Genomic DNA, 23716 nt, shown 5'->3' on the forward strand with positions numbered 1-23716 from the left:
TTAAATAATTCTGAAAAGTAACTAGAAATTAAAGATGATGAAGAAATAGTTTTTCTTGGTTTATGTTCGTTATTAAATTCTTGTTATTTAGAATCTTGTATTTATAATGTTTTAAATTTCAGGAATAATGGCATTTAATTGTTTCTAAATATGATGATATGAGATTTAAAAAAATAATGAGGATGGATTCATAAAGCTTTCAAAATTTTTTAATAAAAATCCAACTACATCCAATTTTTCAGCCAACTAGTAACAATCAAAAAACTTCAGTTGAATTACAATTAGCTATTTTTTTGTGAAGATTGGTTTCAAAAGACGAAATTTTTAGTATATATTCAAGATATAGTATTTTAAAAGGTACTGAAGATACTCTTTATTATATTGCAAAAGAGTTATGACTACTATCCTTTCATTAAAAAGTGAATTGGTTAAATGGCCAATAGGTGAATTAAGAAGAATAGTTCATTTAGGATTAAATAATATTGGAGGATTTAATAATATAATTGGTATAGATGATATCCATATAATATTGGAAACTGCTCCATTTGAACAACCTGAAATATATTGGAATAGTATTCACTCAATATCAAGATATTGTTGATCATCATGGCATTTTTATTAACTATAAAATAGGATGACCAGGTTCTGTTCATGATGCCAAAGTGTATTTCTTTTTTTTATCAAAATATTTTTATACTTATAAAAGGATGGGATTATTTACTTGGAGATTCTGCATATCTACTATCCATCTTTCTCATTAAACCTTTAATAATCCTGAAAATAACTTAGAAACACAATTTAATATTACTTATTCTTTACATCCCATAGCATTTGGTAGATTTAAAAATAAATTTAGTAGTTTAAAGAATTAAATGTTAGGAAATATTAAACGCCATTTATTTTACTAAGTGTTGTATAATTTTATATAATTTCTTAGAAACAAATAATAATAATTAGGATGAACTATATGAAAATAATAATAATATTTATAATTTAAATAAAAATTCTTTAAGAGGAGTAGGAAAATTAAAAAGAAATTAGATAATAACCCAGTTATTTCAATAATATTCAATATTTTTAACTTTTTATTAAATTCAATTAAAAAAAAAAATAATATAAAAATAAAGGCTAAAATATAAAATTAATCTCTTTTTTAAAATTTCAAATCTAATTCTTTTATTCTTAATTCAAATTCTATCCTTGATCTTTCTCTTTTATATACCCACCTCTCCTTTTCAACTTCTAATTGTTCCTTTTTTAATTTCTGACCCATTTCAGCTATTGCTGTAGCCATGACTTTAATGTTATTTTTAGGTTTTTATTTCTGTTTTTTATCCTCCTTTTTGATTTCAACTACTTCTTCTTCAAACATACCTGTTTCTCTATTTGCTGAATTAAATAAATCTTTAATTCCGGCCGGAATTAATTGATCTGCATAGAAATTTCCTTTTTTGGAAATTTGTATAACGTCACGTGATATATTTGGGACAACCGTCCAAAGATCATATTCATTTTATCATACCAATACCAGTCCTTTTTATCTTTACCAGTTTGATTATTAATTTATTATGTTTCTTAATTGATTTATACTTCTTTATTAATCTGGCGAGTTTACCTAAATAAATAATTAAAAAATATTAATAATTTAACAATGAATTAAGAAAAAAATAAATATTTACTTTTAATTACATTTGCCTCTTTGTTAGGTAAAATACTTTTTATCATTTCATTATAAAACTTGGATTTCTTCCCTTTAGACCAAGCTGAATAATTTTCTTAAGTAAAACTTTGATTTCATTATATCCCACTTATTTTCAGACTTTTTGCTAGAAGGATCTTGATCACAATCTTTACCTTCATCTCTTTTAACCTAAAATAAATAATTTTTAAAACATAACTGAAATGATAATTTAAAATCCACAATTATATATTTATTTGTTCTATTTGTTCTATTTCAAGTTGACTGAAATTTTGATTTTGCTGTTGAGGTAAAGTAAAAGGTAAATTGTATAGTTAAAGGATCATACTACTGCTAAAAAAGAGTATATGTTGATTGTTAAAGAAAAGAGTGTTGTTAAGAAAGAATAGGCTGTTGGCAAGGAAGAGCTTGTTGCTGAACTTGCTGCTGTTCTGTAAGAACTGGTCTGAACAAAATTATACATGAAGCTGTTGTTGAACATGTTGCTATTGTCTTTTTATTTTGAAGGTTTATGAAAGTTTGTATTGATATATTTAAAAGAAGTTTTTCCATTAACTAGAAGAGAAAAAATAAATGATACTAATAAAGTGATTAAGTGATTAACTTATTCATAGTAGCTTGGCACGTGTCTAAATGTTAATGTGGTACAGACAAGGCTTACCAGATGCTAATTAAAAAAATGATGGGCAATGGACATCAGTATCAGTACCTGGCATAGTACCAGATAGTGTCTGGTATGATGCCAATTGTGCCGGATTTTCACATAATGATACAATAAAATTGCCTATAATCGCAAATTTTTGGAAATCATTTTTTTGAGGTAATATTTATTAAGAAGTACTAATTTAAAATGGGCGATAAATAAAAATGTATGCTAATTGAAAAGTTATCAATCGGTATACTGATATGTCTATAGTAAATAACTATTAATATCAAATTGTACTCTATTGTAATATCCCGACTGGAATCCTAATGTACTTCTTTTGCACCATTTTCTGGTAATTGGGATTATCCTGATTGATAATGAACAAAAAAAACAGGAACCAATAAGACAGAAATCGGGTGACCTGATTTCCATCAAATTTTTACTATCACGTGGCAGTAAAAATATCATCACAACCTCTACTGTTCACGCAACTTATTTGTCGCATCTTACCCGTCACTGTTTATTTTCACACGTTAGTGCATAATGTCGTAATGCGGGCCAAATGTCACGTGATAGTAAAATTTTGATGGGAAGTTTCTTATTGATCATCACATTTATCAACCCGAAAAAATAGATTAATATTATAGTATACACGTTTCCCACGATGGGAATTATTCAAATGATATTTGCAAATGTAAAGACTTGCTTTATTAATAAAATTAAATACAAATCAGAATCGTTAGTTTTAGCAACCCTCTTTACCAATTATACATGACGCTAATTTACATGAACTTCACAGTCGACTACTCCTCTTTTTAGAAACATTCCCAAATCCGTTAATTTTTTTATCTTCTCAACATCTCGGGATATGTCATTACGGCTACAAATCTTAACATTGCACAGCCCTATTTTTCGGCAAATATTTTTCTGATAGCATTTCAGGCAGGTGATCCAAAAATCATGGCGCAAAATGTTTAACATTTTTACACATGACCTGCGGTACCAATGACGTGCTACAGCGGATTATGCTAATGCCATGATCTCTGGGTGTCTTGTTGACGTTTCATTCTGACTTTTTTTTCTCGATTAATATATTATTAAAAGCAGCCTCACCACAGTCGGCAACCTTAGCTGGAGTCGCTTCATTTGATGTTGTTTCGTTCTGACCCTTCCCTTCGGTCAAGAATCGATTCCAAACAATCGCTGATCGCAATAAAAGAGTTTTCTTCATTTGATTTCATTTCGTCCTGGATATCTTCCTCAGCAATATGAGTAGGGACATTTTCTTTGGCTGCTGGACCGACCAAAGGAAGATGTGTTATTTAATTGCTTTCTTCCTCAAGGATTTCGTCACGAATCGCAATAAAAGGGTCTTCCTCATCTTCGAGAATCTTAAAAGGATCATCATCGTAATCAGCTGTCTTGATAATGGCCTCCTTAGAATCGGTAGAATCATCATGATCATCGGTAAAATCCAAATTAGGCTTTTCGGTGAAGTGGTCTATAATTCTCTGAATTTCTTCGTTAGTAAACTTTAATATTTCATTCGCACTATATGACCTGATATATTTGATTTTTCTATTCCTACCCTTTCAACCAATTTGTAGATCTTCACAGCTCTCTGAGTTTTTTTGCGTAAACTATCTCTTGATAGGTCCGGGAATGGTGATTCTGTATCTTGAGATCTTTTCTTGCGAAGGATGTTAAGTTGCTTCAGACTTCATCGTATATTAATCCTTTTGCCTTTTTTTCACTTTTATTTTTATGCATAGGTTCTTCTCCTGAAATACAAAATTTCTTCCATAGTAATACCAGCATAAAATTTCTTTTTAATTTGCTTCCAATGTGCTTCTGCGATAAGTGCTTTATCACAAATGCATCTGAACTGATAGTATCAGATTCCGGGACGACCGCGCGGTCTTGGAAATTTTGGTCACATGATTCGATACCTCTAGTAAGACATTTCTGAATTAACCCCTTTCGTTCATTGCGTTGTTTAATCTCTTCACTAAAATTTTCCTGTTTCCTCAGCTTAAGCTTCTCGTTCAAGAAATCCTCGACATCTATTTCTCCTTTGGTTGATACTTTTGGCTCTGTAATTGAATTAGAATTTGATGAACTGTTGTTAGATGAGTTGTTACTTTGCACATGCCTGGATTCTTGTTCAGACGAAGTAACTCTTTCATCAGGCTTGACTTCCGCGGCATTACTGGACGGATCTACTAAGGAGTCAGATACATCAACAGCCTCCGATACCACTTCCTTGATTTGTTCGTTCTGCGGCTGCTCGTCTACTACCGAAGAATCTTATTCTATTTTCGCGAGTCTAGAGTCAAGCTCACCAACCCTAGACTTGAGTTTAGTGTTCTCAGCATCAGTATTCGCTCTACTCTTCTCCAATTCCTCGATTCTGCTCTCAAGTTTCCTCCTAAGCTTCTCGTTTTCGTTTTTAGCTTCGCAAAGTTCGACCTCGAGTTCAGAATTCTCTCTCCTAAGTTTAGCAAGTATTTCCTCAACCTTGGCGTTTCGCCGCCTCAACACCCCAAGCCCTACATTCTCAGCTTCAAGTTCAGTTTGAGCTGTTTCAATAATTCAAGGTCTGATGGGTTATTAGCTCTGCAGCTGACATGATTATTATTTTTCATACAAAACAAGAAATGTTCAATGTTATGTGGCAAATGCAAAGACTCACTTTATTGATACAAGATAAAAATAAAAACAGATTGGGCCGATTTAACCCATAATAAATGTGTAAAAATAATTGTTGCCGGACTCGCCGGCTTACAGTACATAGATATATCACAGAAGTCACTCAATTGTTACAATGACATGAATTTTCTCATTAAAAGGTTGAGATGGGGAAATGTTTGGAAATTAATTCGTATGGAAACATTTCTCTACAGCCGTAAAACTCCTTCCGCTTATATTGATCAAATTGTATAGAATATTTTCCACGAATCTCCATAATCATAGGCCTCAACTGATCGATGGTGTTATCGAAAGTTGTCTCAAGAGTTATAATTCTACGTTTTGTGAGATTTTCAGACTCGGCGGAGATAACAAGAACATTAATTCTGATGGTTTCAGCCATTATACGCTTCTTCCTAGATACAAAGGTCCATAGTGAATAAATTTTCATTTGTATGGTTGAAAATATGCTTTGAAACATTATTTCTATATAAAATAATATATTTTAAAACGTACCTTAATTTTTCGCGGCGGGAAGGTTGGTTGAACTTCTACCATTCCCTTCATACTTTATATCCCTCCTTCATTACCTGCGGTAACTCAGAAGAATAGTATTTATTTTTTTTCGAATTATATGAGAAAAGGGGGATACTTTGAAAGTGCATGAAATCGGAATCTTGAGTCCTTTTAGCGATCTTCCTCGCAAGACTCAAACTTAGTTTTACTCCTGACGATCTTGGAATTGCGAAGTCCTCAACCCTTCATAGCATATGGTTTTGCCGACAATATCAACATATACGGTAGATCCTGTGTTACAACAAAGCAATTTCACATTCCTCCCGCGTTTGTATGGGAAAAAAGATAGAGGTTAGTATGCATAGGTTTCTTTCGATTTATGCGAGAACTAATATGTCACACAGACCTGTGATCAGTTTATTTTGTCGTACAATTCATGGCTCAGCAAATTCTTCCGAGCTGATGATCACTGCTCCGATCATTGTTCCGGGCTGACATTAATCCCTCTCAGAATTCCAGCCCTTTACCGTCGCCTATGAGGTACTTTTACAATGCAATCGGTTTCCTAAGGCGCCTCTTTCTCAGATGAGTCGGATGAATCTGATGAATCTGATATTTCTTTTCCAAGCTCTACACCAGTTTGGTCTTTCACATAGTTTCCTATCCAGTCTGTCTAAGGTCCTTTCTAGCCTTTTAACCTTCTCTTTAAGCTCTCTATGCCGAAAATAGTAATAATCTAAGTACGCTGAACATACAATCTGATGAATGCTTATGATCGACTGTCATGTTAAACTGTCTATACAGATAATGTGATATATGCCATATCTTGTCCGAAAAAATATAAATTTCAGTGAAACCGATGATTAATTCCCATCAAAGATAATTCACTATAGTATAATTTTGCACAGGGGAGGTATGATTACTAGGACAATGCCCTAAAGCTTCGGATGCGATAGTCATAGCGTTTGATAAATTTGTAGCTCCATATTTTACCACTGCAAATACAGCTCCTATATTTCGTAAATATTTAGGGAGGAAATCGTACTTTTCTAGGTATGTGTGGAAGTAATTGACACCAGGTTTATCAGGATCCTTTCAGAAGAAATTGCACCCTGAATCCATTTAAGCAGCTGTCTAGCCCGCTCCTCATCCTTTTCCAATGATTTAAATACACGTGTAATGTCTGCCTGACCTCGATGTTTCGCATAGCCAGTTACTTTCCCGTTAGCTATTCTTAAACTTTAACTTCAGCAGGTCGAATACAGGGCATTATCATTATATCGGCAAGTGCCTGCAAATCAGGTTACTAGTCACGTCAAACCATCCAATCTCTCTTTGACTGATTCTGGCGCAAAGTGATCCGGATAATTAATCCCTGAGCAAGCGCTTTCCCTTTTGTTCTTCATTAGCTAATCGAGTTGTTTCTGGATCTAACGTAGCAGAAGTTATTTTTTCTGAAGTGTTAAGCCTGCGCAAATCTCTGGAGAGATGTGATGAGGCAGAACTAGCACTTGAGGCTGATTCAACTAAGGTCCTGCATATAGTTTTTACTTCCATTTCACTAAGATTCTCCTGAACAATATACTGAGATAATTCCTTAATTGACTCTTCTTGCAAACTCGGCATAGATTTACTGATCCTCCTTCCGATTCTGCCTCTTGGATAGTTGTAGAGGTATTAGATACAGTGACACTTTTGCGGTAACTTGTTCGTTACTAAAATTAAATCCATTTCGAAGTCGTTGTCGCGCTTGGACTCTTTTCACTCTTTCTGCTAGAAGGTCACCGGAAAGCATCTCTGCGTTGAGATTATGATCTATAACGAACTGGGCTTGGTATTAGGCTATATTGATAGAAATAGATTTTACCAATACAGGATTATACCATGCAGAAAAAGTTCAATTCTTCCTTCTGCCACTTCGTGCCCGACTTGTAACCAGAGATGAGATGTCTCGCAACTATAGATCAATGCTTCTTTCCATTCGTCATCGTCATAAACATATACCCTGGGAGTTCCCATTTCTTCGAAATTGAGAAGTTGTATTTCTTCACTAATTAATCTTTCCCTCCCGTCCATACAAAATAATTCCGTCAGGACCATATCATTTTTTTTTGGCGAAAGCTATAATCCCAGCGTCTGACATCATTCTATTTCGATATTCTCGAGCTAAGTCAATATCCTTTTCCGTAATAATCATGAATTTATCAGGGTCCTCATCATGATCGATAGCTCTCTTCACGCTGGGTTCTAAATAGGAGAATGGAAGGCTCAAGATTTAGATTCAGACGAAATTTTCGCAACCGTTGATTTAGCAAGTTCACCCATCTCAAACATTGCAGTTGTACCAGAAGTCAATGCTATTGGAATATCAGGCTCCGCTGTCATGTTATCAAAATGAGCTGGAGTCGATTCCTTGGACATGCATTTTTAACTACACCAATGCTAGACGTAGCAGACACTGATTTGAATGAAACTTCTGGCACTTCGAAAATAGGAATATCCGTGTTCTTGTTTTCGGGTAAATCGGTATGGGGTCTATCGGAGAATTCTTCGATGCGCCGTAGAGCTTAGCTACAATCTTGGTGCGATCAAGAATATAACTCCACTTTCTTTTCCTACAACTCTCTCGTTTGCGCTCAATATCAATTTAGGAAAATTTCTTTCCGACGATGTTACTAAAAAATGACTTCTCCCCGTTACCTCTGCACCACTCGAGGTAATTTTGATATAATTCATTACAGGTTAGTCTCTCTACTCTATCCTCGAATGGAATTTGAAAGTTGGTCGCGCCATCTCTGATTTCATTTTTGTCTCAAGTATATCACGCGGATACCAGTCCTTTGGGACGTTAAGACTAAGCAGATATGCCATAAATGATCCAGGCGTATCAGGGTGCTCAAGAATTTCACCTTGCCTTTTGAAATATGGAAAGTTTCCTTTACATCGGGCGGAAACATCCAATAAATTAATATTTATAATACTTTTATTATTTTTAAATTAAATTTATAAGTTGAATTAAAAAAATACAAATTAATAAAATATAAATTAAAAGAAATTTTATTAAATTTTATAATTAAAATTTTAAAATTTAAATATTAAATTATTAAAACACGAAGCATAAAATACGGCCATCTCCTTTTCTACTTGTATTGGTGAATCGTGATTGCTTAGAACCATGAACCCAGGGTAATGACCGCATACTTGAGGCTCCAATCCTTTTCGTTCTATCAAGACGTAATCTTCGGTTATAAGGGACTTCAAATGGCCATTCGCTTTTTGCCATTCATCTTTTGCCATTCTGGTTTCATTCATAATTATAAGCTTGCGACCTTGAACGGCGCTGTTGAATTTTCCAAGAATTTTTCCAAGGTCAGAAGTAGAATATACACGTTCAGGCTCAAATAGTCTTTTTCGGATAAAGTTTGAAAATATTCTTTCAGCAACGTGGGGAGAACGTAAAACGAGAAATGATGGGCGGAAACTAGAAGCCAAATCCACCGAAGGACATATACACTCTCCACCACAAAGAACGTTTTCTATATGCCAAAGAATCGGATTTACAAGGTTGCAATTAATCTGGGAAGCTGGCTTCGCTTTAAAGCCTAAGAAAAGGTTAAAGAATTCCGCTTTCGGTGAATAGCATTTGGAGGATATGGTAGGAAATCAATATCCGCATAAGTTATTAGACAATCATCTTCTGTTTTCTTTATTAATGATATTAATTTTATCGGCTCTCCGCCTAATTCACTACGTATATTAATTGTTCGTTTACCAATATCTAGTTTATGATTCATACCAAAATACAATCCTCCGTCAGAATTTTTATGCTTGAGAATCCATGCTCTTGATTCTTTTGATACACAAGCAATTGTAGCCTGAATAGCATCATACACCTCGTTACGTGTAAGTTTTTTCTTAGAGGCGCACATCATGATTATATCCCCACCATACGAAATGATCATCAGGATTAGAAATTCTAGGCCGGTCTAACTTTTCTGGAGCTGGAAGCTTTTTCTCTCTATCTAAGGTTGTCTCGCTAATGGTGAGATTTAGTAAGGGTTTTCTCGCCTCTGGTTGCTTTTCTTGATCTGCGCGTTAACAATAATAACTATAAAATTTTTATTTCGGATAATATGTGCATTTTCATTAGTATGAACCGAACATATAGTGTACAGTGCGAAACTACCTCAACAGCACCCAGAAAAATTAACTACCCTAAAGAACACCACCAAAAAAATTTCGGTAACGTGACTTTGTACTACTAATCTAAAAATAGTAGATATATCGAAATATTTTTCACAGTTCTTACTTCTCGCCCCAAGACTCCCGGTCAAACGATCATCAAAACACTTGCAAAGTATACTCTTTTTTGGTTGTGATCAACACGAAAAGTTTGCCTGCGAATTTAATATCTTAGATTTTAGATTATAGATTCAATAATAAGAATAATGAATCCTAAATCTAAGAGTATAACGCCCACCCTCCTTCCTTATGAACCGATGGGCTATATATATTTTTTTCCTTCATTTTTTTTCATTTTAAAAAAAAAAAAAAAATTTCGGGTTACTCTACGTATTATGCAATATTTAGGCCACTCCAATTAACAATTATGTTTAACAAAATCCCCCCCCCTCAAAAATTTACATTTTATATAGATACTAGAAAAATGCAAAGTAAATATATTCCCCCCCCCGAATATTCAGTTTTTAAGTATAAATATTAATATTAAATTTTTTCACTATAAAATAAATATAAAAGTTTGATAAATTGATAAATTCACATGATCGCTAATGCATATCAATATTCGGAACATTTTTTATCCTTTATGCAATGTTGTGTTACCTGTTAAAGTAATATTACTGGTTCTTTGTTCGCAGATTTTTTTTTCTTTCTTCGCTCAAGTTCTTTGTTTTCGTTGTTATTTCTTTAAATAAACACGTACCTTTTTGAGTATAAAATTTCGTGTAAAATCATGAGATTATACCTGCTAGTTTCTGTATATCAAAACGGGAAACAAATTGTCAAATCTTCAGCAATAAGTATTGAACCCCCTGGACTTTTATCTGATCTTTTAAAGTTGGCTCTTTCTACTAATGATATACCAAACGCGAATATATCAGTTGACTTTCAAAAAGATAATTCAAAAGATTGGCATATAATATTAAAAGGAATTCAAGAAAACTTAGAAATATTAATTTTTTTAAAGGCTACACATATTAGATTCATATGGAATGATGATTATGATGATATCAATAATTCTCAAGCAGAAATTCACAAAAATGCCTTTAATATTTTAATGAGTAATGCTACAAATATTCATCTTCCTCTAGCACAAGGTTTAACCACCCGAAATAACCTTTTATATAATCACGTTATTGATCTTTTAAGAATCCAAAAACTTGGGTGGTTTGGGAACGCTCACACAACTTCTGGGGTACAGTTTGTATCCCGTTTGAGTAACCTTATCTGGTATATTGATCCACATCGCAGCAAGTTTATTCAACGATCATATCATTTTCCAAAATTTATAGAAGAATTACCAGAATATAAAGCAAGTTCATCTTATAATCAATACTACAATAATTCACATCATAAAAAAATAGAAATTCAAGCAAAAACTTTGAAACGTCATGTAGAAGCTCTAGAAAAATCATTAATTCAACCGTGGGCAAGTGATAAAAAATGGGAACAATTTATCGATGAAGTTATTCAATTATGTGCGACATCAAAAAAGTATGTAGAATATTTAGATAATGTAAATAATAGGATGCGCATTATTCATAGCAGTAGTATACCTATACGAAATGGGATTGATCACATAAAAGTACTATTAGATATTAATAAAACTTCATCAATGAGTAATAAATATACCGATATTATTAATTTAATGCAAGATAAGGCTGAGTATGATCCTATCTGCATTGACGATCTTATTCCACACAATGTTTTTCAAGCTGCATATTTGGAAGGAATGGAACTTCCATTTAATATTACATTATATCGTTACTATAGTGGGAATTATATTGGTACTTTAAATTGGATTTGGAAAAGACCAGATACCGTTGAGTTATTTGATAAAACTAAAGAGTCACAATCTTTACTAAAAGCGCACAAGTCATTACCAAAATACAGTACACGGCAAATGAGAAAAAATGTGATTAATAAAGTAAGTTAAACTTTTTAAGTAAATCTTAACAAAATGTAATGCTTAAAATTTTTTTATATTGTATAGTATTCACTTTATACACGATTGTCACCTGCTATATTATGTACACTATATCAAGATCTTACTGGAAATGCGATAAGCAATTCAAATTTGATATCTCAAGAAGTACAAGAACGCATAAAATTGATGTATGAAACTCAAGATCCAAATATTGTATTTGATTTACGAAAAAATGGAGGATTTAAAGGAACTAAATTTGATGAATTTTGGAACGAAATGGATGCATATTTTAATGAAGTAAGTAATTTAATTAATAATCCAATTTAATATTAAAAGTATTAATATGAATATTTTGATTTTATTTAAAGATTGTTTTAGCAGTACATGATCAACGACATACCTCAAATTTGTATATGCCAGTTGCAATATCAATTCAAGAACTACGTGAAAGTATTATAGAACGCCTAAAAGCTAAGCATGATGAAAAAAAATTTTCAACAATTTCAATTCCAAGCAGTGAGTGGATTAGACTCCAATTTTGGCCGAAAAACATCTATACAAAAACTGCTATACAATATTCTGGTCGATTTAACATTTCTTACAAAGTGCAAAGTAGACTTCTCCAAAAATCTCATCCTGATGCACATTATTGTGCTGCATTGTTTCGTTATACAAGGCTTTTTGTTATCAAATTTCGAAATTTCACCTGCTTTATATCTGCAGATGACAAACATAAAGTTCCAATCGGAGAAATAGTTGAAACATCAACAGGAGTTCGCAATAAAGCTACATTAGCATTTGCTGATATGGAGTTAACATCATGTGATCATGATTTTACAAAACTTTCAATAACACCATCAGTTTCATTATTATGTAATATTCCTAAAGATATCAGCGAAAGTTTCTATCAAGGGCAAGTATATGTATCCTATAAGGACTCTGTTTTTCAACCTAGCTCAGCACTTAGGCATTCTGCTGAATGGTTAAAGTGTTTACGTGAAAAATATACTATTTTGCCCGAAATGCTAGTTATTTATACTGATGGTGGCGCTGACCATCAAACTACATTTGGTTCTGTTCAACTTGCAATGATTTGTCTGTTTTTGGAAGGAGATTTTGATTTTTAGCAGCAGTTCGAACAGCACCATATCATTCATGGTCAAATCCTGCAGAACGTATAATGTCAATTATAAATCTTGGATTACAAGGTATAGCCTTAAAGAGAAGTGATATGAGTTCTGACTCTGAGAAAGTTTTTAAAAATTTGGGAACAATGGAAGAAATTCAAAATGCAGCATTATACAATCAAACTTTAAGCGAGGAAATGAAAATAGCTATCAAAGATACTCAAGAAATTTTACAAAATAGAACTACCCGATTGAAATTACATAATCAGAAATTTAAGTGTATTGACCCAGCTACTTACAAAGAAATTAATAATTTATTTGATGTAAGTATTTTGATTTGTATTTACATGGATATATGAGCAATACGTGCTTAATTTTGCTATTTTATTGGGTAAAAATATAGATTTTAAAAAAGGTTGATCCTACCGTTACTCAAAATAATACTTCAAAAAATAAACTTCGTACTTGTGTTGATTTACAAGAATTTATTAAATCTCATTGTTTAGTTTGAGAATATTCATTCCAGGTATGATTTTACATTATAGATTATTTATTTTCTTTGAAATTATTACTTTTACTTATATTGGCTATTTTAAGATCAAAAAGTGCGGAAAAAATGAATGTGTTATTTGTGATCCTATTCGATTACCACAGGAGATTTTTAATCAATTACATTTTATGCCAGACCCACAAATTTCAAGTGGTATGGTAATTTTATATTTTTTAACAATTTTGGTTTTTCTTATTTATCAAAATTTAATTTAGATCCCGATCACTATCAAGATTTCAATTCACTATACGGACGTAATACTACTGAAATTGACCTTCCAAGTAAAAAAAATAACCTAGTATGTCAAGAGCTTGCACCAGATGGAATGTTAGTTGCTGCAAGGGTTCGTGATTTTGCTCTTTGTACATCTTGCACAAAATTACGCTGCATCTTCAGTAAATATGTATTAAGAGAATCCGATAGTGAAATATTGCAAACAGCTATGGAAACATTTGCATATATATACATGTGGTTCGCCTATTGTTCCAGAAAATCATCCTTTATATAATAAGGTGTTTGTTAGAATGAATTTGGCTTGTGATTCACCAATTGAGCAGACTTATTATTCATGTAGAATTGAACATTCACAAGTTTGTTACTATTGTGGTGAGGAGGATAATCTTATCAACCCATCACCAGAAGTTTTATCCCGATTTAGAACAGTATATCCTTTATGCGAGGTTTGTCAAAAAAATGGTGTAACTTTTTTTACAAAAGGTAAACTTCAAATGAAAAAAAAGCAACGTGTATAATTGAAAATAATACTAAAATATAAAATAAAGAATAGTTACTTTTTTACATTTAAAAAAAAATATAAAATCCCCTCTTATTTTAAAAGTTTTTAATATTGTAAAAAAAATTAATATAATAAATACTCCCCCCTCAATTTTTACGCTCAATAATACTGTAAAAAAAATCTGTAATTTTTTTTTTTTGACCCCACCCCCCCTTTTTTTTTTAGAGAAGATTCTTGTTAAACATAATTGTTTATTGGAACGGCCTAATTGGTGTAACTTGACGTAACTATATGCAAATCTTATGATCAACTATGCCAAAACTACAGAAAAACCTATTATAGAGGTTTTGGCATGTTTTGGCAGTTTCGCAATTTTGACAGATTTCAGCATTTCAGCATTTCGGCACTATATAAGAGATTTCACCTTTCAGCATTAGGCCAAACAGGTTTCGGCAAGCAACCTTATTCTGGAGCTCGCGAGCCAGTTCATAGCTCGTGAGCCAGCTTGAACGAGCTGTATCAAAGCTCGGCTCAAATGAGCCAAGCCAAATTGATTACGAGCCGCAGCTCAGCTCAGCTCGATATACCTAGCTAGCTCGTGAGCTGGCTCAAGCTAGACTGGCTCGTGCAGAGCACTACGCCAAATATATATAAAAAAATTCAGTCTTTAGTTACAACTAATGGAAAAAATTATAATGTTAAAAAGGAATATATAGATAATAATAATGTAGTCACAAATTTGGGTGGTTATGAATTTTTACCAATTAATATTCATATTAATAATATTATAACATCTTTTAATATGTTTCATTTTGAAAATATTTATGGAAAAAATAATTGAAGAAAAGCTCTATCTTTACATATATTTTTGAACATTTTAAAAGAATATCAGACACAAGTGAAATTAATTTGTTTATTAAAGTATGTAATGGTTGTGAATATAATATTGGTCAAATAGAGGGTAAATGTATAATAAAATCAATAAAAACTGAAATATATGAAGTGAGATATAAAAGACTTATTAAATGGAAGGGATATAAGGCATATCTTCTAAAGGAAGCACAACATAATTACAGTTATCCCTCTCTATAGTCACCCCCTATATAAGCACACCCTCTCTTAAGTCATACCACTTTCAAGTCCTGATTTTTTATATAGTGAAATGCCCCTATATAGTCACAAATTGATTATAGTCACTATCACAGCAATCGTTGATCCCGATGTAATAGTTAACATATGGAAAATTCCCCACTTATAGTCATTTCACGTGATTGAATTTATATTTGAAAAATGTATATCACATTCTGAAGATAATTATTTCATCAGTTTCATAGTATAATTTCATAATAACAATAAGATTTGCTTAAAATACGGTTAAAATGGATATAAAAGGAGTGGTAACTTTATGCATTTTTTCATGTATGCATTTGTCAGTTTATGCTGTAGGCTAAAAAATTGTATAAGCTCAAATTTGGTAAGGTGGAAGGTAGGAAAAATTAAAATTATTATTTTTTTTTTTTTATAATATGATTTCTATATCTGATAATCAAGTTAGCATTCATTTTACTTACAATAAAAAATTATATATAATCACGCCAAATCAAAACTTTGCATAGATGTGCTGTACATGTAAAGCCTCACTATAAGCACACCTCTCCATAGTCACACCATTTGGTGGTCCCGAAGGGTGTGACTGTAGAGGGGACAACTGTATATGGAAAATATTATAAGATATGATCAATTTTTTAAATGAAACCCTTTATATTACTCTTCATATGATAATTATCAATTACGTTTTGATGAAAATAGTTTAGATATTATTGAAAAATATATAGATTTATCATTAGATAAACAGAAATTATTTGATTCAAGAAAAATTTTATATGATTCAAATGTTAAAGATTTTGTTTGCTATACAGATGGTTCAATTAAAGATATTACCAAAGAATATGTATCAGCTACTTTTGGAACAACTTTTTATAATTTGTCCTTGCAAAAAATTTTGGAATTAATATCATCTTATAATAATTGGATTTCATCAACACGTGCAGAAATTTTTGCTTTATTAATTACTTTGCTAATAGCACCTTCTAATAGTAATTTAACAGTTTATACAGATAGTGCTAGCGTTATTAGTAATTTTGAAAAATTTAAATTTTATAATTTTACTTTAGTTACTAGACAAATTTTTAAAATTAGTAATAACAACATTCTTTGGAAAATAATTATGGATATTATTAAAGAAAATAATTTATCTGTTAATATATTTAAAGTTAATGCTCATACAGATGATTCTTTAAATAATTATGTCAACAATATTGTTTCTTTGGCACATAATGATCAAAATTTAGGAATTAATTTAAATTATAATAATTTTTATGATCTTCCTTGGATTCCCAAATGGAATGGCATAGTTATAGAAAAATCTTTAAGAAAGTTAATTACATTAACAACCAATACGAAAAATTTGGAAAGGTTTTTAAATTTAAATAGAAATGATAAGTATAGAAAATGTGAAATAGATTGGTCGATTTTTTTTAATAATTTTTTGGGAGAAAAACAAAAATTATACACTGATTTCAAAGAATTAAAAATTAGAAGACGCAAAATTCAGTTGATGATTGAAGAACTTCCTTGCATTGAACAAATTAAAAGAACTTTATTTTCATTATATAAAGAAAGATTTTGTCCTATGTGTGAAGAGGATGAAGAAGATTTTAATCATATCTGGTTTTGTGAAGAAAGACGAGAGGATATGGATGATTTAATTTCAGGAGTACAAAATTGGCTTCTTTTAGAAATTAATAAAATTTTAGATCCTATTAATCATATTACTCTTGAACATATTAAAAATCTCAATGATATTTGGAAACTTGAAGTATCAGAGGATCACATACTTTCATAGATTTAATTAAAGGTTTCTTTCCTTGTTCGTTAATTAATTTTTTTAAACAATTATTATCTACGAAATCAAAAGTTGAAATTTTGTCATATAATTTTAGGAATGAAATTTTGGATAAATCTATGATTTTTTGGAAAGTGAGGTGTAATAAACTTAATGAAATTGATAGAGGTTTGGGAATTGATAAAAATGTTAAAAAACAACATTTTGGTAAAGAGCAGTTTATTGACAAAACGCGTAAATCAAAAAATAAGAAATACTTTAATCTACAAAGTCTTCAAAGTCATATTTATTTTGGGGGTAATACAATAGATTACTATAATATTGTTGATTACAGTAGTGTTTCGTAGTATTATTTTTATTATCTTTGATGTTGTAGTAGTAATTAAAGGAGTTGTGGTGAGTTTTTATATAACATTACCGAAGTCCATACGAATAGTAGTAGTTATGCGGATAGTTTAGTGAACCTATTTGGGTGAGCAGGATGGTAGATAGTTCTTTTGAACATAAAATCTTAAGTCCCTAATAATATTATAGTATTAGTTCGATCGTGTTCTTTACTAAATGTTATATAATGTAGATCTTTTCCTTTTTTTGTGATTTTTCTTATTTCTAAATAAAGTTGACTTCGTTATAAAAAAAAAAAAAAAAAAAATATGCATCCGGAGTGATGATCATCAGCTTAGATAAGCGCGACAAAAGAATAAGTGGATCATCAGCCAGGTCTTGTGCGACAGGGGAATTTCTCACATATACTTAGCCTAGGTATTTTTTTCGCAAATAAAATTCTTTTCACTACCTCAGCTTTCGGCGAACGTAACATCATTTTTATATTTTTTTCACCCGAGCCTATAAAAAACGTAACGCTGTCAGATATTGTAAATACACCAGCTTCTATCACCACTTCCGCTACTACTGGAGACAGTAACATTGACGAGCGGAGTTAATGATCGAGACTTTCTCAAGCTGACTGAAGAAAAACTTGAGCGTCATGGAATGAAAATGGGAACCTACGTCGAGGCTTGCAGACTTTGCTAGGAAGGTTTTCACCATGTAAGTCTCAAAGTTATTTGTTCGTCTATTCCATACATAAATAATAACTCTTTCGTCCCATTTCTAAGCAACCTATCCGCTCAAGGACTTTTTTTCTCATAAATTCGAAAAAAGAAAACTATCAGGATAGGTTATCTCCTGAAGGTCTTGACCGAAGGAAGGCCATTTTTGGTAATCTTTATTTCGCGTATGGAATTTAGGGATTAACAAGGGGGATTAACGTAATGACGAAATGCATGCGTCATTAAATGGAGATTTTCAGGGGGAGACCGAATCGGATCTGGATCTATTTTCCTGTGAATTTCAAGTGCTATAAAAACGTCTGTTTAAGCAAACTAGCGACATTTTTTTCAGACCACAAGAGTAATGAGTGGGCAGGGTATGGAGAACCGAAGCTACAATTGATGTAAAAAAGATCACTGCCGACGATATCAATATGGAGGGTATGGAGGATATGGAGGATATTGAGGATATCATAAACACTTCGTTATACCCACTACCTCTACTCAAAACAATAATGTGCAACCAGCTCGTACCTCTATCAGTGATACTTATAATGTGCAACCAGCTCGCAACAGATCCCTAAAAATATTTGCTTTAAATATATTAAAATACCTCCCAGAGGATATTCTTCGTGAAGAACCAGATTTTTCGTCATTTAAAACGAACGAAGCTATTCCTGATAATGGGCCGTGCGGAGATTGCGATATGTCTATTTTTTCAGAAGATCCGCCTAGATCGCTCGTTATAAATGTTTGTGGTGACGTTATCCATCGGACTTGCGTGAACAAAGTAGATAATCGTAGTGCCTTAGAAGAGAGAAAGAGTTTTTTTTTTATTGCCCTTTCTTCACTTTAAGAATCAGAATCCAGCTTCTGTGCCTCCTCCAACAATCATGCAATATGTCCGAGTACCTTTTACACCTTAGCTTACAAATCTTCATCATTGTACACAACGGTAACTGGTTTTGATAGCTTCTTCCTCTCTTCCATAAAATACATTTTTCTGCATCTGTGATAATTCCAAAAGTCTTTCCTGTGAACGCATCTCTCACTAGCCTTACGCTTACGGTTTGATAAAGTTGCACAGCATTCTGAGCAATGCCCTTATAAAAATCTTCGTTTGCCAACAGTTTTTGCGGATTGAAGCAAGTCTATTGCGAAATCGACTGGGCCGTGCCTGTGATATTTTTTTCTGGTTGGAGTTTCGGAGTTCAAACTTGCCTTCGTATAGGTTCACACCAGCAACCAAGTACGAACACATATTGTGATTTCAATGCTTTATTTTCGTTTATAGGAATGGTCGTTTACTTATTTTTTATTTTATTTTACTCTATTTTATATGTAACATTTCTGATATCATTTGTGCGATAAATAAATAAATAAAACATTTTTATTAACAAACAAAGAAAAAAAAAAGAATAATTTAATTATAAAACAAAACAGAAGCTGATCATAAAATAAAATCGTGATAAGTCACAGAACCTGCTCTCTTAAATTTCTTATAAATAATAAATATATGTCTTAAATTCCTCACTAAAGAAAAAAATTGAAACTTTACTAGTTAAAATGTTAAAATATCAAATTTTTCAAATTTTCGCCTCACTATTAGAGATACATAATTAGATACTTTCTGTACTTCCCACCCATACTATAATTATGTATTCATATATCTAATTCCACAACCTATACCTTACCACTCCTACAATACAAACATAAGAAATAACTAAATCTTCGCCATTAAGACAATTCCAAAAGCTGCAGCTGCATGTTGAATTATTTGAGATACAATATGACCACCTGTGGACTTATATTTATCTTCATATTCATAAGCCATAATAGAAAATTTACTTCCATAATTGTCCTTAACCTCATCTAATCTTATAATATATTTATCCCCATTTCTTAACGAACCATACCAATCCTCTGTTTCTTCACCTGAAGGACCAGTAGGACCAACAATTTTAAATTTCCAATTATTGTCTGAAATTTTCATTGGTGTGTAATTATTAAGTTGTATTTTAATATGTTTACCAGAACTAGCATAAGGAAGTGTGTCATCATAAAAGTCTGAACATGGTATCCAACCATAATTTTCATATTGTTGTGTCTTTGGATCAATTTCAAATGTACGCCCACTTTCAATATTATTATAGTAAAGTTTAAAACCAGTATTGTTCATGACTTGTACAATTCCAACAGGCATAATAATAATTTTATGTAAATAAGTGAGGATAATTTTAATTTTTATAATTATAATTATCACCTCAGAATACAGTTGTATATATACTAGTTGGCGCTATGACTCACATCTTGATATAAAAGAGATCTCATCTTGTGATATTCGATTGTTACACAGCTGATTAACAGATTTAGTTTATTTGTAAAAGTCTTATTATAGGGATTCGTTTTATAAATGCTCTGTATCAATGAAAAAAAATAATAAAGCTTTGTCTATATTAGACTATTGATTTTTAAATTTATGACCCTTAAGAACTTAATGATTTCATATATAACTGAAGGTGATTTTGTTTATAAAAATAATAACTCAATCTATCATTACCATAGTTTGATGTATTCTTTGAAGGCGTCCGTAGCTTACGGGATATCGAAGTTATGAAAGCGAATAAAGAGAAACCTCTTACCTCAGAACAAATTGACGTAAACTTGAATAATATGAGATCGAAACTTTCAGTAAGCATTTGCGGACAATTATATGGAATTTCTTCTGACATATATTCATTCATAATTATTCTAAATGAATAAATATCTACTGCTTTTATATATTGATATCCACATAAAACTTCTGGTGCCATATAAGGTAATACTCCATAAGCTCCTCCTTCTTTAACTGATTGCTCTGCATTATTTACTGGTTGACACATTCCTAAATCACCAATAAGTGGTACCCTAAAATCATCATCACCTACCTCCGTAATTAATATATTACCTAGGGGTTAGATAAATTAACGGGGGGGACAACTTTAGGTTACACAGACTGATCAATAATAACCAGAACTGTCACCACCATAAATTGGTTACACAATCAAAATTTACTATAAAATTGCGCAAATTTTTTACTTTTTTTTATTTTTTTCGACGCGTACGCATAGAAAAGCAGCCGATCTCAGAAGTCAAGGTTATGTATGCTAGCTCTATATAGGCGAAGTTTTTTTATTAAAATTAGACCACTGGTTGCTTTGTTCTTAATTTTATATGTTTTTTGCTCTTTTACTATACAGAAACTTTCAAGATCGTAGCGATGGCTTAATGCGCAGTAACTGCAAGTTTAATTAAGGCAATAGTAGAAGTTTATCGAGCGGCAGAATATAACAAAAAAATTTGCCGTGCTCTAGCAGAACAAGTTGGAATAACTGTTGCACCTTTGGAGTTGTTAAAAATTAGACATGAAAATGAATTACGCGATTATATGTAATTTCTTTATGATTACATAATGTGGTCACTATGTATTTATAACGCAGTTACTGCGTATTAAGCCATCGCTACGATCTTGAAGTTTCTGTAAAGTATATAGAAAGTTAAAATTACATCCTTTTTTTTCGAGATTTCAATAAGTATATACTAAATATTTTTATGTAAAACGTTTTAAAATAGCCTTTTCTTCTTTTATTATGTATTATTTTTAAGTGTGTAATAAAATTTTATATGTTTTCGAGGTATTTCAAACAGCCGATCCAAAATTTTAAAAAATATAGACAGAATATTTCGAAAAAAAAAATATATTTTCATCACCGATTTATCATTTTTTTTCATAGATTATATTGATTATCGGTAGATCTTTCACTTTAAACATGGGGTACCGTTGCATTTTACTATAATTTACATATGGAGACAGTTTTGGTGATCATTTGACCAGTCTGATTAGCCTGTGTAATATATGTGTTGGCCCTCCCGTTAATTTATCTAACCCCTAGATATTACCTAAGTGAAAATCTTTTGAAAAAATGTCCCAAAAAATCACGTGATATTTTCATCACCGGCATCATACCCTTCCTTATTTCCATTTTTCCATAAGTATCTGAGGGACAAAATTTTTTTAACAAAATCCTACTCGTCACGTACTATCCGTCACATGTGCGCCACACTTAATTTCAGTTAAGTTGCGTAATGCCGGCCATTTCGTGACATTTTTTTCAGGTTACGCTGGGGTAGTCATCAAACGATAAGGTTACACAAAGTAAACTACCCCAGTATTTTCATTCCACGTGATTTTGTAGCATCTGAATTTTAATTGGCGCAATATTTACGCCATACCTGCTAAACAACTTAGTCTAAACTACCTAAACCTATTACATTTATAAGTAAGTGGGTCCTATCACAATTCATGGTAATTGATCATTTTTCAGTTTGGAGAATTCTGTGATACTGGCTGGATAAGTAAAAATAAAAGTAAAAAACAATAGAGTAGTAGGTTGTTTTAAAGGAAGAAAAAAATAAAAAAATATGCCTGCTTGATAACCTACCAAACTCTAACTTATATATTGGCAGTTCCTTTCCTACTACTTTGGATTATTATTTAAGTTTAAAAATAGATAAAAAATAAAAATATAAAATTGTTAATGGGATTTTATTTAGAATAAAAAGTAAAGAAAATTAAAAGTTATTAAAAAATATGAATTTGAATGATTAATATATAGCATTATATTAGCATATAATTATGAATTAATAGGATATTTTGAAATAAAAGCAACATATAATAAAATTAGAATCAAATATTATTGAAAAAAAATGTTAAAAGATATAGAAAATTATGCTAAATCTTATAATAGTTGTTAAAAAGAAGGAAACCTATTGGAAAATATGAGTTAAATATTATTAAAGTAATAGAACTATTTTATTAATAGGAATTGATATAGTAAAATCTATACTTTCCAGTAAAATTAAAAGTTATTATTAAAATATTACGTTATATTAATAAAATATATAAATTATAGTAAATTATAGTATTATGTTTAAGGTTGCTTGTCTAAACCTCTTCAAAATCCTACGATTAGTTTCGTCAAAATTTTACTATAGATTTATTATAGTTTCGGCAGAGTTTTGGCAGTTTCAGCATTTATAATAAGTTTTGGCAGTTTCACCTTTCTCCAAAGTTTCGCCAGTTTTTTAATATAACTTTAATATAGTTTCAGCAGAATTTCGCTTTTTGGCAAAACGCCATCTTGCCTAAACCCCTAAGTTTTGGCAAGCAACCTTAATTATGTTACATTTGTAATAATTCAAAAATTAATTCTACTGATAAATATAATAAGATTAAGATTTCGCTTATTTAAATAAAAATTATTATAGAAAATTAGCTTTTATTAATTAATTTTACTTTAAATTTGAAAATTAAAGATAATCTATCTTATAAATAAATGGAGTTCTAATAGAATTATTATTAAAAACTAAAAAAAATAAATATATTATTATATTAATAGATTATTTTATTAAATAGCTAAAAGCTAAAACAATTAAAATAACAGGTATTAAAGAAATTGCAAGATTTATTTATATAAAGAATATAATTTATAAATATAAATATTTAAAGAAAATATTAAGTAATAAAGAAATGATCATACACACAATCTAGCCAGTGATAAGGCAGTCACGACGTGTACACCTGATAGTTTC

General features: G+C 31.2%; 8 protein-coding genes across 8 annotated transcripts; 3 read left to right on the forward strand and 5 right to left on the reverse strand.

Annotated features, from left to right (window-relative positions):
• Nucleotides 1-394: 394 nt before the first annotated feature.
• OCT59_019003 (uncharacterized protein) lies at nucleotides 395-601 on the forward strand (the record flags this gene model as incomplete). Its single annotated transcript, XM_066135748.1, has 1 exon — nucleotides 395-601. The coding sequence occupies one exon, from the start codon at nucleotides 395-397 to the stop codon at nucleotides 599-601; it is 207 nt and encodes a 68-aa protein (XP_066005009.1).
• A 3066-nt stretch (nucleotides 602-3667) lies between these two features.
• OCT59_019004 (uncharacterized protein) lies at nucleotides 3668-4531 on the reverse strand (the record flags this gene model as incomplete). Its single annotated transcript, XM_066135749.1, has 4 exons — nucleotides 3668-3856; nucleotides 3934-4056; nucleotides 4158-4438; nucleotides 4498-4531. The coding sequence occupies 4 exons, from the start codon at nucleotides 4529-4531 to the stop codon at nucleotides 3668-3670; spliced, it is 627 nt and encodes a 208-aa protein (XP_066005010.1).
• Nucleotides 4532-6917: 2386 nt separating this feature from the next.
• Nucleotides 6918-7568, reverse strand: OCT59_019005 (uncharacterized protein; the record flags this gene model as incomplete). The annotated part of the gene is made up of 2 exons (XM_066135750.1): nucleotides 6918-7204; nucleotides 7433-7568. 2 exons carry the CDS (start codon nucleotides 7566-7568, stop codon nucleotides 6918-6920), a joined length of 423 nt encoding a protein of 140 aa, XP_066005011.1.
• Nucleotides 7569-7650: 82 nt separating this feature from the next.
• Nucleotides 7651-7970, reverse strand: OCT59_019006 (uncharacterized protein; the record flags this gene model as incomplete). The annotated part of the gene is made up of 2 exons (XM_066135751.1): nucleotides 7651-7796; nucleotides 7871-7970. 2 exons carry the CDS (start codon nucleotides 7968-7970, stop codon nucleotides 7651-7653), a joined length of 246 nt encoding a protein of 81 aa, XP_066005012.1.
• Nucleotides 7971-10521: 2551 nt separating this feature from the next.
• On the forward strand, nucleotides 10522-13900 carry OCT59_019007 (uncharacterized protein; the record flags this gene model as incomplete). Its single annotated transcript, XM_066135752.1, has 9 exons — nucleotides 10522-11715; nucleotides 11782-12012; nucleotides 12084-12165; nucleotides 13146-13165; nucleotides 13246-13257; nucleotides 13349-13368; nucleotides 13440-13447; nucleotides 13528-13545; nucleotides 13608-13900. 9 exons carry the CDS (start codon nucleotides 10522-10524, stop codon nucleotides 13898-13900), a joined length of 1878 nt encoding a protein of 625 aa, XP_066005013.1.
• A 4619-nt stretch (nucleotides 13901-18519) lies between these two features.
• Nucleotides 18520-19507, forward strand: OCT59_019008 (uncharacterized protein; the record flags this gene model as incomplete). Its single annotated transcript, XM_066135753.1, has 5 exons — nucleotides 18520-18526; nucleotides 18706-18885; nucleotides 18943-19040; nucleotides 19141-19334; nucleotides 19492-19507. 5 exons carry the CDS (start codon nucleotides 18520-18522, stop codon nucleotides 19505-19507), a joined length of 495 nt encoding a protein of 164 aa, XP_066005014.1.
• Nucleotides 19455-20337, reverse strand: OCT59_019009 (uncharacterized protein). The gene has a single exon (XM_025316320.2). It carries the CDS (start codon nucleotides 20286-20288, stop codon nucleotides 19809-19811), a length of 480 nt encoding a protein of 159 aa, XP_025180813.1. The 5' UTR covers nucleotides 20289-20337; the 3' UTR covers nucleotides 19455-19808.
• A 234-nt stretch (nucleotides 20338-20571) lies between these two features.
• On the reverse strand, nucleotides 20572-20967 carry OCT59_019010 (uncharacterized protein; the record flags this gene model as incomplete). Its single annotated transcript, XM_066135755.1, has 1 exon — nucleotides 20572-20967. The coding sequence occupies one exon, from the start codon at nucleotides 20965-20967 to the stop codon at nucleotides 20572-20574; it is 396 nt and encodes a 131-aa protein (XP_066005015.1).
• Nucleotides 20968-23716: the final 2749 nt, after the last annotated feature.

The sequence above is a fragment of the Rhizophagus irregularis genome, chromosome 28 (assembly GCF_026210795.1).
Source record: "Rhizophagus irregularis chromosome 28, complete sequence".
Taxonomy (NCBI): domain Eukaryota; kingdom Fungi; phylum Glomeromycota; class Glomeromycetes; order Glomerales; family Glomeraceae; genus Rhizophagus; species Rhizophagus irregularis.

Excerpts from the sequence above, each read along its gene's own strand:
- OCT59_019009 (XM_025316320.2), bottom strand. The coding sequence starts at position 20,288 with ATGCCTGTTGGAATTGTACAAGTCATGAACAATACTGGTTTTAAACTT.